Consider the following 14,323-nt stretch of genomic DNA (forward strand, 5'->3'; position numbering starts at 1 on the left):
AGTGTTATTCTGTACAGCAGGCTACAGTCTCGTTCCTCACGTAACACCTCATGTTCTGTCACACCTATCTGAGCATGTGCTTAACTCCCCTCCCCCCCTTTATTTTTTATATCAACAATTTAGATTCACTCTCCTGAGGAAGACTGACTTGAAAGCCAGAACTACCTCAAACTTTAAATCAAGATCCTGAGTTTAAATCAGATTTTAAACTTTTTTAAACATCTGTTCCAGTTAAGAGTGGGGACAAAGATTTAAGTCAGCTTCTTCAAAGATATGAGACTTATCATTATGAGTTTCTGTGAAATACTACAACAAAAGCAGAAAAGGCACTCTGACTTGTCTTGTATCTCCCAGGATAAAGAAAGACTTGTTATAAAAGCTTTTGGCATGCTTTTGTCATGGGCATCTGTGTCATGACATGATTTGTACCTGAAAGATGAGGCTGGGCTTCTGGTTTGATGACTAAGCTTGAGAACAGTAGAACTGAAAACAGCGAAAGGCTGTGACAGGAGGATGCAGCAGTGGGTAGTTGCGCTATGAACGACAGATTTCATTAGATCTAAGCAAGATAGGATCTTTTTCAGTAATGTGAAGGGTGTGGGGTGCAACTAAGATATCTTTAAAACAGTTCAATATGATTTAGGACCATAGATATGGATAGGTTTTCAATCATGTGATTTTTGTGTAACAGTAGAGGGCAGATTTAAGTGTGTTTGAATGTCTTGCCTGTGTATTTCCATAACGTGGGCTGTTTTTTTCAGTTTTTAACCTAAACGTTGAATTTCCTGTTTGTAATTGTTTATGGTTCAATTATAACATTCATCTCATGACTTCAACACTAAGTTACTGCTGTGTACTGTAGTCCTTAATTCCATATTAATGTATGTCTGTGCCTGAATCTCGTGGCACTCCTCCCCTTGATTGGAAATACGTTATTTAATACATAAAGTAGCAGCAGCATTCCTTGGCTGCATGCACAGTTTATTAAGAAATGTTCTGAAATTTTCTCCTCCCCCCCCTTCAGCAATGAAGCAAGACCAGATTTCCAGGTGAAGGTTGAAGTGTATAGTTGCTGCACAGAGGAGTCTTTATATATAACAAACACTCCTAAGAAGCTAGCAAAGAAGCTTAAAACGTCCCTCAGCAAAGCTACAGGGAAGAAACTCAAAGCTGCCCTGGAAGAAGACAGCAGTGAATCCCTTTTGCCTGCTGACCCAGTCATCCCGTAAGCCCTATATATTGATATTCTGGTTTTATACCTTTTAAAATAGAAATAAACCAAATATATTGTAAATTTTTGGAAATCTGCCAAGAAACTGATTCTCTGTGTATTTGCCCAAGTGATAAAAATTTACATTTTAAATAGGAAATGAGAAAGTAGGTGTGAATTCCTACCATGTCACTGAGCCTTAGGGCCTGGTTCTGATCTTGAAACACAGGAGTAGGCTTTATCTTTCTGCTCTGCAGCTGATAAATCCACTGTTCTTTGCAAACTCTAAAATATTTTTGGTTTGATCCCTAGAAGAAGTCAAGCTTGTACAGTCAGTCTGCCTGTGTCCCTCTGTCCCTCCACCTTTCCTATTTACTCTCTCCCCCATTCTATTTTTGCACCTGGCCAGTTTTGCTCATACTTGACGGTAGACAGGTAGACGTGTCTAAAAGTTACAAGTTGTGTGAAATAAAAGGTGTATATGTAGGCAGGAGAACCCACCCTTTTACCCTCTCCTCTAATTCTCCTTCCAGCTTGTCAGTAAAACTCTGGACTGCCGAAGGCACTTTACAGTTACAAGCTGCTTAACAGGAGATTTCTTAATTGCCTTTAGCACAGAATGTTTTAGAATGACTTACTGGTTTTCAGTGTTCATAGATATAAGTGCTGTTCCCAATAATTTACCTGTTTCCTTTTCAAAATGATCTTTAGTCTTGCATACGTTTTCTAGTGAAATTAACTGCCTTCTAATATTTTCCAGCTACTTTAATTTTATTGAGATTTAAGAAGGCCAAATACCTAATTTGCAAATGCTAATAATACCAGTGGTTTTTTGTTGGTTTGTTTTGTTTTTGTTTTTGTTTTTTTTTAGAAAGCAATTTTTTCAAGGAATTACTTTTTTTGGCAGCTGAGAAGTAAAGAATCAATGCTTAATGCTTGCCAGGTGTTGAGTGTAGTCTTAGTCTAGCTTCATACATCTATTTCCTGTGATTTTTGAAAGGAAACATTCAAGCATATTCTGTCTTTGTCAAACTGATACTACTGTATACTGATATTACTGTTTGACTCAAAAATAGACATACAAGAGATCTTATCCACCAGAGCAAAGGGAGTTTTATCACTAACTTTCCAGTGGGTTCCACCTAATGACAAGGTATTTTTCAATCTGCATCATGTCAGGTGGCCATGCTTTCCACCAGCTTCAACTGGGCCATGACGCGCTATCATTAGACACAGTTTGAATCAGATATAACCACTGGCTTATTTGCTTGAATATAGATTGCCTGTCTTTTAAGGAAGAGGCACCAGCAGACAATTTAAACAGCTGCCTCCTCCCTTGGGTTTTGCTTTTGGTTTCTCAGTTGAATTTTCCTTTCCTCTGCCTTGGAAGTTTGTTGTTTCTGCTGTGGATAATCGTCTCGCGGTGACTGTTACTTTCTTAACAGAGTTAAATGAACAATGAAGTGTTTAATGATGGCTTTGCTGGGTGATTAAAAAAGTTCCTTGGAAAGAAATGGGTTATTATAGGCAGAAAATAAGCTGTCAATTTTTTTATAGGCTCCCCTTAGGATTTATATTAGTAAGACCTTGGTATGTAGCCCTTATAAAGGGGAAGAGATTGCAAGATTACAAGAGTTTTACCAGTCCAACAGGGGAAATTAAACCGCAACAAAAAGGTGAACTTTCTGTATTATGTGAACACCTTTTCTCTGTAGATTTCATTTGTACAAACCTTTTTCGTTTCAGAGCACACATGAGTGAAATTCTCCATTTTCCAAAAACTCTGTGATCCCTCTTTGTCAAACTCCTTGGCTTAGAAATCTCTCTGGCTAGTGAGGAAACAGTCAGACTTGTAACTTCTTGCAAAAGCTTAGTGAAAAAGTGCTTTGCATGGTTGCTTAGGCTGGTTAACTTGAGTTATATTATCTCTTAATTATCTCTCTTTTAATTTGTAGACAGTCTTTTGCCTGCTTAATTTTTTTGTTATATTTTAAACTTTGTTTTTTTTCTTTTCACATTTGTCATAGAAGAAAAAACTTCAGTGCAGTTATACTATTGAATTTCAGAGTAACCACGTTGCTCTCTGGATAAGTTATTGGAGAGTCTCCCAGAAGTGCATGTTTATTCACTTGCAGAACTGGCATCACACATCACAGGCACTTGCTGTTGGGTTTGATGTATTGTCCCCCACTGGGCTGAAGGCACAGCTCTGCTTCCATGTTCTATGTTTGAATTGGCAAATCCCTGGTGATATTTTGCAGGAAGTACATAGTCTAATCTAGTGGCCTCACTTTTATCGTTGTGTTCTCATTAATACCTGAAGGTTGTATTTGGTTTTAATTTCTATTATTTAAGATCTGATTGAAAAATGAGCATGTTGGATTTCTTTTTTTTCTTTGACTCCCTGATCTTCCACTCGATCTATTTGAGTGAGTGAACTAAGACTAGGATTTCTAACATTGGGTTTAATATTCAGGAACAGATTCTGGAATTGGAAATACATTGATTAACATGCATTTATAGAAAGGGTGGTATAGTTACACCTTCCCACACCAGTGTCTGTGTGGCAAATTCGATGCCTCTGTCTCTTGATCAGTAAACAAATTTAACAACGAGCCTTTGCCACAGGCATGTTGTGGAGATGAGCTGACTTTTTTTTTTTTCCAAATGAAATTATTACATGGAAAAATACTGTAGATATGCAAAATACTGAATGAGATGCAGCAGGCAGATTACTCTTTGTTATACAAAGAAATTGCCATTTAAGGCAGTTAGCTAATTCTGTGAAACGCAGAGGAAAAACATAGTCAACAATCCTGATTAGCCAGTTAAATTTGAAAAATACTTGTAGATAAAACTTTTCTAGATTATATTGCAGCTGCCTGAAAGGAATGACTTGTATTTTAGAATGAAAATGTTACTGTGAAGCATATTTTAAAAGTGAAGTAGCTATTTATTTTTGCAAGGTTGTTGTTGTAATTAGTCATGCTTTAGAAAAAAAAGCAACTTTAAAATCAGCACAGCAGTTTTATCTGTGAGAAGAAACTGAACTTTTTGGTACGGTTTAGATAGAATGGTAATGCATTGCTCAACTGCATGCCCAAACATAATCGCTGGAGAATCTTTTGTTAGGGAACAGTCAAGCAGAGAATATATACAAATGCTGATGAGTTTTTGTTCAGATTGCCCTCTTGAAATGCTTCACAGCAGTGGTTTTTCACCCAGAATGTTATAACGTATTTAATTTTCTCTTTATTCCCTTGAGACAGATGTGTATCAGAACTCCCTGCTAACAAACTTGCTCCTTTTCCTCCTCCTCTTTCATTAGGGTTAGGGGTAGGCAGACATCTGCCTTGTTCATTGGCAGAGACAAAGATTTTAAAGCTGTATGTTCCCACTGTGCTGTTAGGAAAAACAAGATTTGAAAAATATTATGATAGAAAACTATTTTTTAGTGATTTGGTTCAGTGTTGTCTTCTGACCTTTTACACCACTAGGCTTTCTTATGCACTACTGAAGATATTGTAAGGATCTTGTGCTAGATCCTGTTAGGGAGAGTAGTTAGTGTTTTTTGAGGGGTTTGTTTTCCTGTGAACTCTGTTCAAGCTGCCATTAGCCAGGTGAAATTCTTACTGCATTGTTGGGCTGTAAATCTATTATTTGGTCTGATGAGTATTTTAGGGAAAAGGTTAAACATACCAAATTTATACCAGTTTATTCCAAGAATTCCATTCCACATGCACTGTGCTGGACTGTAAGAGTGATTCCTCCCCCCACTCCTGCCAGGCAAAACACAAAACAAAGATAAAACATTCTGAAACCTGTAAACACAATAAGGGAAAAAATGCTTTATGCTACAAAACTGACTGCAGGATTTCTGCACAGATTTCTGCATGGGAAGTATCAATCTATTAGATACTATTAAAAATACATTTATCAACAACTCTTTTATAAAGTGTAGTCTGCACAGGCAAAGTAAAAGAGCAGAGCAACATGGAGAAGCAGTTAATGCCTTTTAATTTTTAACCTGTATTTTCAGATAAAGTTTGTTTCATCAGTTGTTCTATTAACTGTAGGAATTTTTGAACCTATTACCAAATCTAATTGCTTTAGGCCTAGCAATAAGAGCTGAAAAACTATTAAAAATTAATTGATGTCTGCCTAGAGGAGGGAGATGCTTTGAGCATCCTCAGGATGCGGAGGGTTTGGATGGCACAGCCTTTATCCCTGGGTTTGGCAGCTACTGGCTCCCCAGGAAGCACGAACCCAGCTCGGAGGCAGTGACCTCAAGGGAATTCTCCTGGCCAGAGAGTCCCAGAGAGGAGACAACGGAAGGAGCCACTTGATGGGGCCTCTTGGCATAGACCTGGAAGTTGTGGGGTGGAAGGGAACTGGAGGTAGACACAGCATGGAGGCAGGAGATAAGGATATAGCAAGGAGATGAACGGATTATGGAACAGAATTTGTTCACAAGGAAAACCAGAGACATGGGAGTTGTATGGAAAGAGGTTGGGGGTGGCAATCTGTGGTCACTGAGAGGTGCTGCCTTGCACCTTGGAGTTCCCTTGTACCCAAATATGATATCACAGGCCTGTCTAGACTCCATTTAATTACTGCCTGAGCAACATGAAGCAGAAATGTCTTAAACGTGCCTTTTTGTTCACATTTAGTGAAGCAAAGTACAGTTTGCTGGCATATACTACTTTGGGACTGGAGAGTGCCGAGGACAATTTCAGGACCCACAACCTTACCGTTACAGGAAATGGTAAGTACATATGGTACCAATTTAAGGAAATAAAAAACCAGTAACATTTTGCATTAAGCTCTTGTAAACTAAAGAGCTTAAAGAGATTATTTTTCTTGATACTTAATATAGAACAACTTTAATAAAATATTTAACAGCTCTAAAACAGGCATCTGTACACAGCTGAATAAACTACAAGTTGAGTAAAATTTCAAGTCCAGATGAAAATTTAATTCTTTTGGGAGTTTCTTCTGTCATTTGCATCTCAGTCTTATGTGAGTTGTAGCTATAAACAAATTATTTCACCTTCCTCACAACCAAGCAAGGGTATTGGATTGAAGAACAACTTTTTTTCCTCTGCAGTCAGAAGGAAAGAAGAAAAATATCTTCAGCTCAGTGAGGTTGGTTGAGACCCAGATTTAACATGGGGCATAAGCTGTACTTAAGCTCTAGGGCAGCTCAAGTTGAGAGATGCTGTCACTACAGGGACTGTGATTATGGTGCAACTGATGGTGGTGTTTTAAGTTACAGTTTTTGATACTTTGTCTGTTGTTTTCTGCAAGGATAGCCCCTCCCATAATCCACCCTCTAACTGCTAGTTTTAGACGTGGGACTTTCACTGTTGCTTCGGGGAACTTTCTTTTACTTGGGTAAACTTGACCTCAGAAGGAATTTCCTACTTTAAATTTCAGTAATTCTGAATATGTACAGATTTGAAGATTTATGGGGTATTTGTTTCTTGAAAGGTTGGATGAATAATTCTGAGTATCTTTGATATTTGTAAGCATTTCTTCATTAGTACTTTAAACTCTCTCTTCTTCACGTTCCTTTTTCTGTCACTAATTTTCTTAATTTAGTCTGGTGAGAAATGACATACCTGGATATTTTGGTTCATTACAAGCAGTTCTAAACCACGAACAGAGATAGAGTTACGTCAATGGAACATTGCATTACCTACTTCTAATTACAGAGAGAGAGCCTATGACTAGCAAGGAGGAGGGATATTCCAATTCATTAGAAACTCCTTGGAATCCTAAATGCTCTTCTGGTGCTAAAGACAGAACTAGATACAAATTCTGAGCTGTAACAATCTGAAGCAAAGTGCTCAAGTGTAAATGTAACTGTGGGCCACAATGAGACACGCTCTGGGATCCTCCTAGATAAGAGGGCCAGGGTATTTATCTTTCAAAATGTTTGTAGCTGTGAAATGAGATTTAAAGTTATATTTTATGTAACAACAACTTGTTCTTGAAGAACGATATTTCCATTTTTACTTGAAGTTAGTTTGGATTTTTTTTTTTATTAAAAAATCTTACTGAGGACTAAACATCAGTTTGAGTCAAATACTACAGGATGAAATCTTTTCCTTAAAATATGAGAAAATGCTTATTTAGATTCATAATCTTAATGTAAAAATGGATGTAGCAAGCTAAACAATGTATTTAGGACCAGTATTCAGAACTTAGTGTTTGCCTATCTTTTTCCTGTGTTTTTTTCCCCCAGAGGAATCCTCTTTTTGGCTCCCCCTGTATGGAAACATGTGTTGCCGTTTAGTTGCTCAGCCCTCCTGCATGGCCAGGGATATGATGGCAGGATTTCTAAATCAGCAGGTAAGAAGACCTTGCTTGTGTTTACATCCTCTTCTGTTAATAGCTGTCACTAAGAGTCAATTGCTAAAACATTTGCTTTTACCTGGAGTGGTTTATTGAGAACTGTTGTTTTTCACCCATTCTACCTAGAGCAAGAAAACTGTCATTGCTGCATTCAGAAACAGTACCTTCAGTGGCTGAGCATGGAGAAGTAAATGTTTCTTTGGTGTGCTTATCAATAAAATGATTTAGGCTGCTAGGCAAAGATCAAGTATAGTTGTTGTTTCAGAATTGGTTTAGGCTGGTACTTGATGGAAGCAGTTCTAATAATCCTGCAACTCTCATCCTTGTGCACACCTCTCTGCTGGCACAAGAGTTCGTATCACACCATTGTGAGTCAGGCTGGGGAACTGAGCCGTATTTAAACTCATCCCTTCAGAAATGATTCACGTGAACTCACTTTACTTCTCTATTTTATTTGTTGCACAACTAGGCATATGAGAAGGTGATAGCGGAGGGCCAGAGGGTCTGGGTCATTATCAGGAGTGCTGAATTACAGGCTTTTAGCTGGTTGTGAAACTGTAATGCATTTATGAAAGCTGTTCAGAAAATTCATTTGAGAAAGTGGAAATTCTAGACAAATGTCTTTGCTTAACATTTGTTGAATGTACTGTGTATTTCCAAAGTGAAGTACTCTTTTTATTTCTCTTATTGTGCAATTATTGTAGCTAATAAAGGTGGTTTCTTTCTTACAAGAGACACCAGATATAGATTTCATTCTGTGTGAACCAACAGACTCTGTACTGTTAGTGTCACATGGCAATAAGTCTCCAAAAACTGTAAAACACCAGGAGACATATAAAGTACTGCTAACATTTCAGAAATCGGTGACTGAAGTGTTCTGCAACAGAGAGTCTTTGTTTTAGGAACGAATTTGGTCTGGCTAAATTTTGATCATCAGTTCTGATGTGTGTATACCTTGTAATATGGTCTTGTTTTATGTTTGTTTGGCAATTTCTGACGACTTCTTCCCTTCAGCAAACAGTAGGAGGTCTAACGAGCTGGCGGAGGCTGTATTGTGTACTAAGAGGTGGCAAACTCTTTTGTTATTACACACCAGAAGAAATTGAGGCCAAGCTGGAGCCAGCATTGACAGTTTCCATCAACAAGGTAAAATTGGTTGTATGGAGTTTTTGGTTTGGGTTTTCTTGTTTTTTTGTTTACTCGTTTGTTTTTTGTTTTGGTCTTTTGTTTTGGGTTTTGGGTTTTTTTTGGGTCTTTTTTTTTTATTTTGGTGGAGGTTCTTTCTGGTTTAAGGCATACATAGAGTCATTTGGGCTCTAAGCAGCTCATATGCAGAATGCTTTATGGGTAGCACGTGGGTGGGATGTGCTTCAGTGAAATTTTCAGTCAATGAATTTTTTATCAGGGACATTACATTTCTTAGCTGTGGATGTAAGCTCCTTCCATTGCATTAGACTGGTTAGCATAGAGGCAAAAAGGAGGATATTTTTATTTAGGACAAGTAATAACTTCTTATATGACAGTTCCGTAAGACAGCCCTGCTTGCAGTCCCCTAGCAATGCTCTGGTAGACTTTTGTCCTCAGTAAGTTGGAGTTTTAACAAAAGCTTTTTTGTTGTGGTTTGTTATTTGGCCACAGTCTTAATTAGAAGGAGACCTGGAAAATTGTTCAAAATATTTTAGTGCCTTAAAATAAGCTGCTTTTCTTAATACTGATTTTGTTCAGGGCACAATAACTTTGGAAGTTCTGTTCTTCAGGATGACATTACTACTGTTTTTATATACCCTGATTGGAAAGGCTGAGTTTAAAACTTAAAAATTAAAGTGTTAAAACGTGAAGTTAAGTGTTATTTAGTATTTGGCTAAAGAAGCAGAAAGTATTTAATCTGAAGTAATATTTCAATGTTCACTTTAAGAGTGGTATTGGAAGGACCTTCTAGAATGGTGAGCGGTAGCGGGAATAGATGCTCTCAAAAACTGGTTTTGGTGCAGTCATCAAGGGTTAATTTCACATAAAGATAGGCAGAGGAATTTAATGTTGTCTGCAATCGACATAGCTGGGTTCATCTTACATAACTAAACAGACACGTTTGGAAGCTGTGTTAAGCACAGGTCGATCTGGATTCTGCTGCCGTGCTGCTGCGAGCGCCTGGTGCCAACACTAATTCCGAGGGAAGCATTCCTGCTGTCCAGTTGCTTGTTCAGCTGCTGTGCTGCTCTGTGCCAGGGCAGGCACTGGGGCAGCTGACTGATGAATTGGACAAGGGAACTGATGTGGGTTAAAGTTAGTTCATCTGGGGGGCACGAGGAGGGATGGCTTTGACTGTGGTTCCCTTTAATAATTACATGGCTACACAAGTGCTGATGTGGTAGAAGGAAGGGGCTCAGCAGTGATTGGGAATATGTAGGGACACAGAGTAATAAAGGACTGCTTCTTACAACAGCAATATCAGCTTTTGGTGGCTTTAATGTTTCTGGAAAAGCCAGCTGCAATCTCACCAGAGATTTGGGTATGTAACCCAAATGTTTAAACAGTGTATAACAATGTGACTTGTTTGTGTTAGGACTTATTTTTTAACAAGCTAAGATTTAAATTGATTCCTTAAATGAAAATACCTTTTTTTCTAGTGTTATATCTTTTAACAGAGCCATTTTTTCTTCCAGCTGTTCATACATTTAGGTAAAATAAATATTTAGATCGTGATATATATTTAAGTAGGTTACTTGCTTACCTCTTCAGTCGCTTCTCATTGCACTAGTTAGCCTCTGCCATAATTCTGTTTTCCAGCTCTTCACAATATCACTTAAGAAATGGCAAACTTCTGTAAATTATAGAATGACTAAATCCATATTCCAAATCGTGACAGGAATATTTTTTAAAATTATCTATCAGACTGTTTCATATTTTTCCTTGGAGGTCTCTGTTTGAGTCTATATCCTAGTTTTGGTTTTCCTTATAAAATAACCATATCTGCTAAGATATTTCGCTCCTCCAAGTTACCAATACACTTAGAACCTAAAATCCATCTTAATAAGCCTTTCCTGAGAGACTGTCCTTTCGTTTCCAGAGTATCCTTAAAGCTAACATGCAGAAGGTACATAAATCATATATCTTATACCATTTTACAAGTGTCAGGCTGCTATTCACTGTCTATGAATCTTTCTTCAATTTAAATTAAAACTAGAAAAAAAGAAATCACAGTTGAAAACATATTTGGATACTTTACTACTCAAACAGTTTCTCTTGAAAATAACTTAATACCTGCAGATATTTTTTGATTCCTTTGTTATGAAATTTCTCTTATGGATTAAATGAAAGCAGACTAATCATAATGGCTTGTCTGCTTCATGTTGTTATAGAAACAGCAATTTCGAAATGAAAGTTGAGATTGAACACCAATTCCAGACGTTCTAACTAAAATTTCTTCTGGTTGCATATGTCGCATTTTCACTTGTAATGTGAAGCTGATCCTTTACATGTAATTGAAAGATACTTTCTGAAAAGTAATGAAATCATCTGGATTTATGAGAAACTCTCTGGAAAATATTCACACTGATAGTCTTATTTCCCATTCCCTTTGAATGGTGACTTGAAGAAGCTATTAAGACCAGCAAAGTCATTAGTTCAACTTCAGATGACTTCACTGCTACTGCTGTTGAGCAAGAATGGTTCTGCAGTTCCTATTATGCAAGTGCTACTATTATTGTTCCAGCTAAATGTGATTATAACATATTATATTGCACAACTAAGTAGGAAAAGAGAAATTATATTTTCTGTAGCAAAGAAAATTTACTGCAATCCAATTTGAAGAAATATTCCTTATGGGCCAATTCCTAATTTTTTTCCAAGTTTTCTTTAGTTTCAAATGAAAAATAAAGGACCTTGCCTATGCCTGATATCTTAGCAAATTGGTAAATGTACCAGCAGTTCACATGGTTTCTCAGTGTTTGGAATACATAATCTATTGTGTTTTGTTCATAAATTGTAATTTTCTTTTTGTGCCATGGATGCCTGAAGCTTGAAGTATTCTGGGGTGTTGATTCAAATTGCTGTAGTCCCATGATTTCCTTCCTGGCATATTTTACTGGTACAGTCTTAGTCCTGGTGCCATGCAGACCCAGAGCTGTCTCCATGTCCGTGCTGGTGACTGAGGGGTTCATCAGCCATTGATAAACTGTGCAGCAGGAGGGAAAAGACAGAATCAAGCTGACCTTGCCTTGAGTGACAGTTCCTGTTGGAACATCTGTTCTGGACTAGGTCAGGTAAAGGAATTCGCTGGAAAATGTGGCGATGGTTGCAGCAGCATGACTTGGAGGGAGCCATGCAGTGTTTCTAGGGAACCAGGGAGTTCATCCTTGGGCTGGAGCAGGGGAATATGTATATGAGTTCTTGGCCATATAAGCTTTTAGGGACCCAGCAACATGAGCAATGTTCTCTGTATGTGTGGGAACTCCAGCACAGGGAAACGAGATCAGCCCTGAAAATATCGATATTCTTGATAGTAAGGACTTTGTCACACTGCTTCATCCATGTGAAAATATTTTGGAAAAGCACAGACTAGTTAGGTGCCTCCAAATGTCTGGTATCTTGTGTCCCATTGCTCAGTTTAGCCTTGCAGTTGCTTGAAAGAGATAGTGGATGTGGGCAGGGGAAGCAGAGAGAATACCCACATCCCACACATGTGCTCAGATCGAGGGGTTTGTAAGCTGCTTTATGGCTCCCTGGTGCTCCACAGAACATTGCCAGGTCATGTATTGCCATCTGCTTCTCTGTGTTTTCAGCTGCTGTGGTGCTCCACAGACAACTAAAATGGCACAGATATCCTAAGATTGCTTTTCCATGTTATACTTAAATGTTGTACTTACCGTCCAGTGGCCATGAGGATGTTACATTAGTACAAGTTCACAAAACAATGAAGGGAGAAAATATTACCTGATAGAGTGATTTTAGTCTTGTGCATTAATGTGTTCCCTACTTGCCCCAAACAAATGGAAATTATTAACATTACAACGGGAACCAATGTGTACACAGGTTATATTGGGTTTCCATTGCTGTACTGTTATTTCTTGATTGGTTTTTGGGGTTTTTTTTGATACTAAAAACATGAAGGAATTTTGTTAGATATTATTTGATTTGTTTTAGTCTTAAAATAGATACATGGAACTGGGTCTTAGGTTATTCAATATTTTTCTCAAGAACTGTCATTTGTTTTGATATCTTCAAATGGTCTTTATAACCAGTGCTTCTTACTGTGTCAGGACTGGCTTAGCAGGAAAGTGTTGTACCTCTGCAACCTCTCTCTTCTTGTTTTTGTTTTCTTTTTAGCTTAAAATATGAGCTTTTCAGAGAGGCATTATCAGGCAAAGAGATTTTTTTATTTGGGGGGAAAAGTATAAAGGGAGGTTCTTATTTACAAAAATCATATCATTTTCCCTTTCAGTCTTTCCCCATCTTCACGAATAATCATTTGCATATAGAACATAAAACTGGCTTCAGCTTTCCCAGAAGAGTCGCTTGAGTTCAAGATTCAGCTGTTTTTCCTGTTCTGATGCGCTGATTCTTCTGGTCTTTACACTTGCTATAGCAGAGTTGGTTCAGTTGTCTTATAAGACTGGGAGAGATTGATCATTATTAGAACATGGTAACTTAAAAAACTTTTTGTTGTTGTTTAGGGGTGGGGTGGGTGTTTTTGTTTGCTTGTTTAATGGCTTTTTGTTGTTGTTTTGGGGTTTTTTTGTTGTTAGGTGGAACTGGGCATGTAGTGTAATTCACCCAAGCTTGGTAAATTCATCAGCCCATTACTGTAATGGCATCTTGTATCACTGCTGAAATATCCAAGCATCAGATATAGATTGTTGCTTGAGGATTTATCTCTGCTGAATAATCCCACAGTTGTGGGATAAAACCTGCAGCAAACATCATTAAATAAACTTGTGTGTATGGTATGCTTGAAGTTCTTACCTGTCAAATGTTAATCTATTTGATTTCATTTTTTTACTGGTATCTATGGTTACCTGAGTTAATGGGATATAGAGCACTTATGGATGAATTACTTCATCTCCTATTTTTAGACAGAAGAATTTAAATGAGCATATCCATCAGATATGCTACAAGCAGCTGTTGGTATTTCAAATGGTTACTTCAGTAATGCATTTAAAATCTGGGGAATGTTCTGTAGAATAATTTTTGTTTTTCTGAGTATCGGAACTAGGCTTATCCCCATGGGATCCCATGTGTAAACTTAATTTCTGTAGGTATATGTTTAACATCTTTAGCAGATGTTTGACATCAGGTTGAGCTGTGTAAAAAGGAACTGATTGTTCTGTCCCCACTGTATTTTGAGGAATGCCCCGAAGCCACCTTTTGGTCAAACTCCTCTGAGAAGCCGTGTTGTAATGGACCATTGCTTGTTCAGTCAGGTTGAACTGTACGTGCAAAGATATTCCCAGTTTTTCTGCTTTACTTTTGTAAGTAAAGTGATGTTAGTTACTTTAATTTGCTCATCATGTTTGTCATCATGTTTGTGATGAGCAGCAATGTTGACCAGTTGCATTCTGGAATTTTTTAGTTGCATTTTGTATCAGACATTTTCTTAAGTCTTTCAGCGTTTTACACACAAAAAAATAAATCACTCAGTTGGAGATAAGTGCCTTTTTTTTTTTAATTGTAGTAATACCATAACAAAGAAACTAGATACTCTGAAAATACCACTGAATTTAATCTGGATGGTAAAAATCAATTGAACTGCATCCCTGA

At 37.6% G+C, this 14,323-nt stretch overlaps 1 protein-coding gene across 4 annotated transcripts in view; it reads left to right on the plus strand.

Moving 5' to 3' along the window:
* RTKN2 (rhotekin 2) overlaps positions 1 to 14,323 on the plus strand; it is a 40,745-nt gene that overhangs the window by 16,140 nt on the left and 10,282 nt on the right. For all 4 annotated transcript variants that reach the window (XM_027649496.1, XM_027649498.1, XM_027649497.1 and 1 more), the window contains 4 exons: positions 1,025 to 1,225; positions 5,881 to 5,975; positions 7,458 to 7,564; positions 8,582 to 8,713. In XM_027649496.1, coding sequence (XP_027505297.1) covers positions 1,025 to 1,225; positions 5,881 to 5,975; positions 7,458 to 7,564; positions 8,582 to 8,713 — 535 coding nt within the window. The remainder of the gene's footprint in view (positions 1 to 1,024; positions 1,226 to 5,880; positions 5,976 to 7,457; positions 7,565 to 8,581; positions 8,714 to 14,323) is intronic.

Source organism: Corapipo altera, unplaced genomic scaffold (genome assembly GCF_003945725.1).
Source record: "Corapipo altera isolate COAL_440 unplaced genomic scaffold, ASM394572v1 53, whole genome shotgun sequence".
In the NCBI taxonomy this organism is placed as follows: Eukaryota; Metazoa; Chordata; class Aves; order Passeriformes; family Pipridae; genus Corapipo; species Corapipo altera.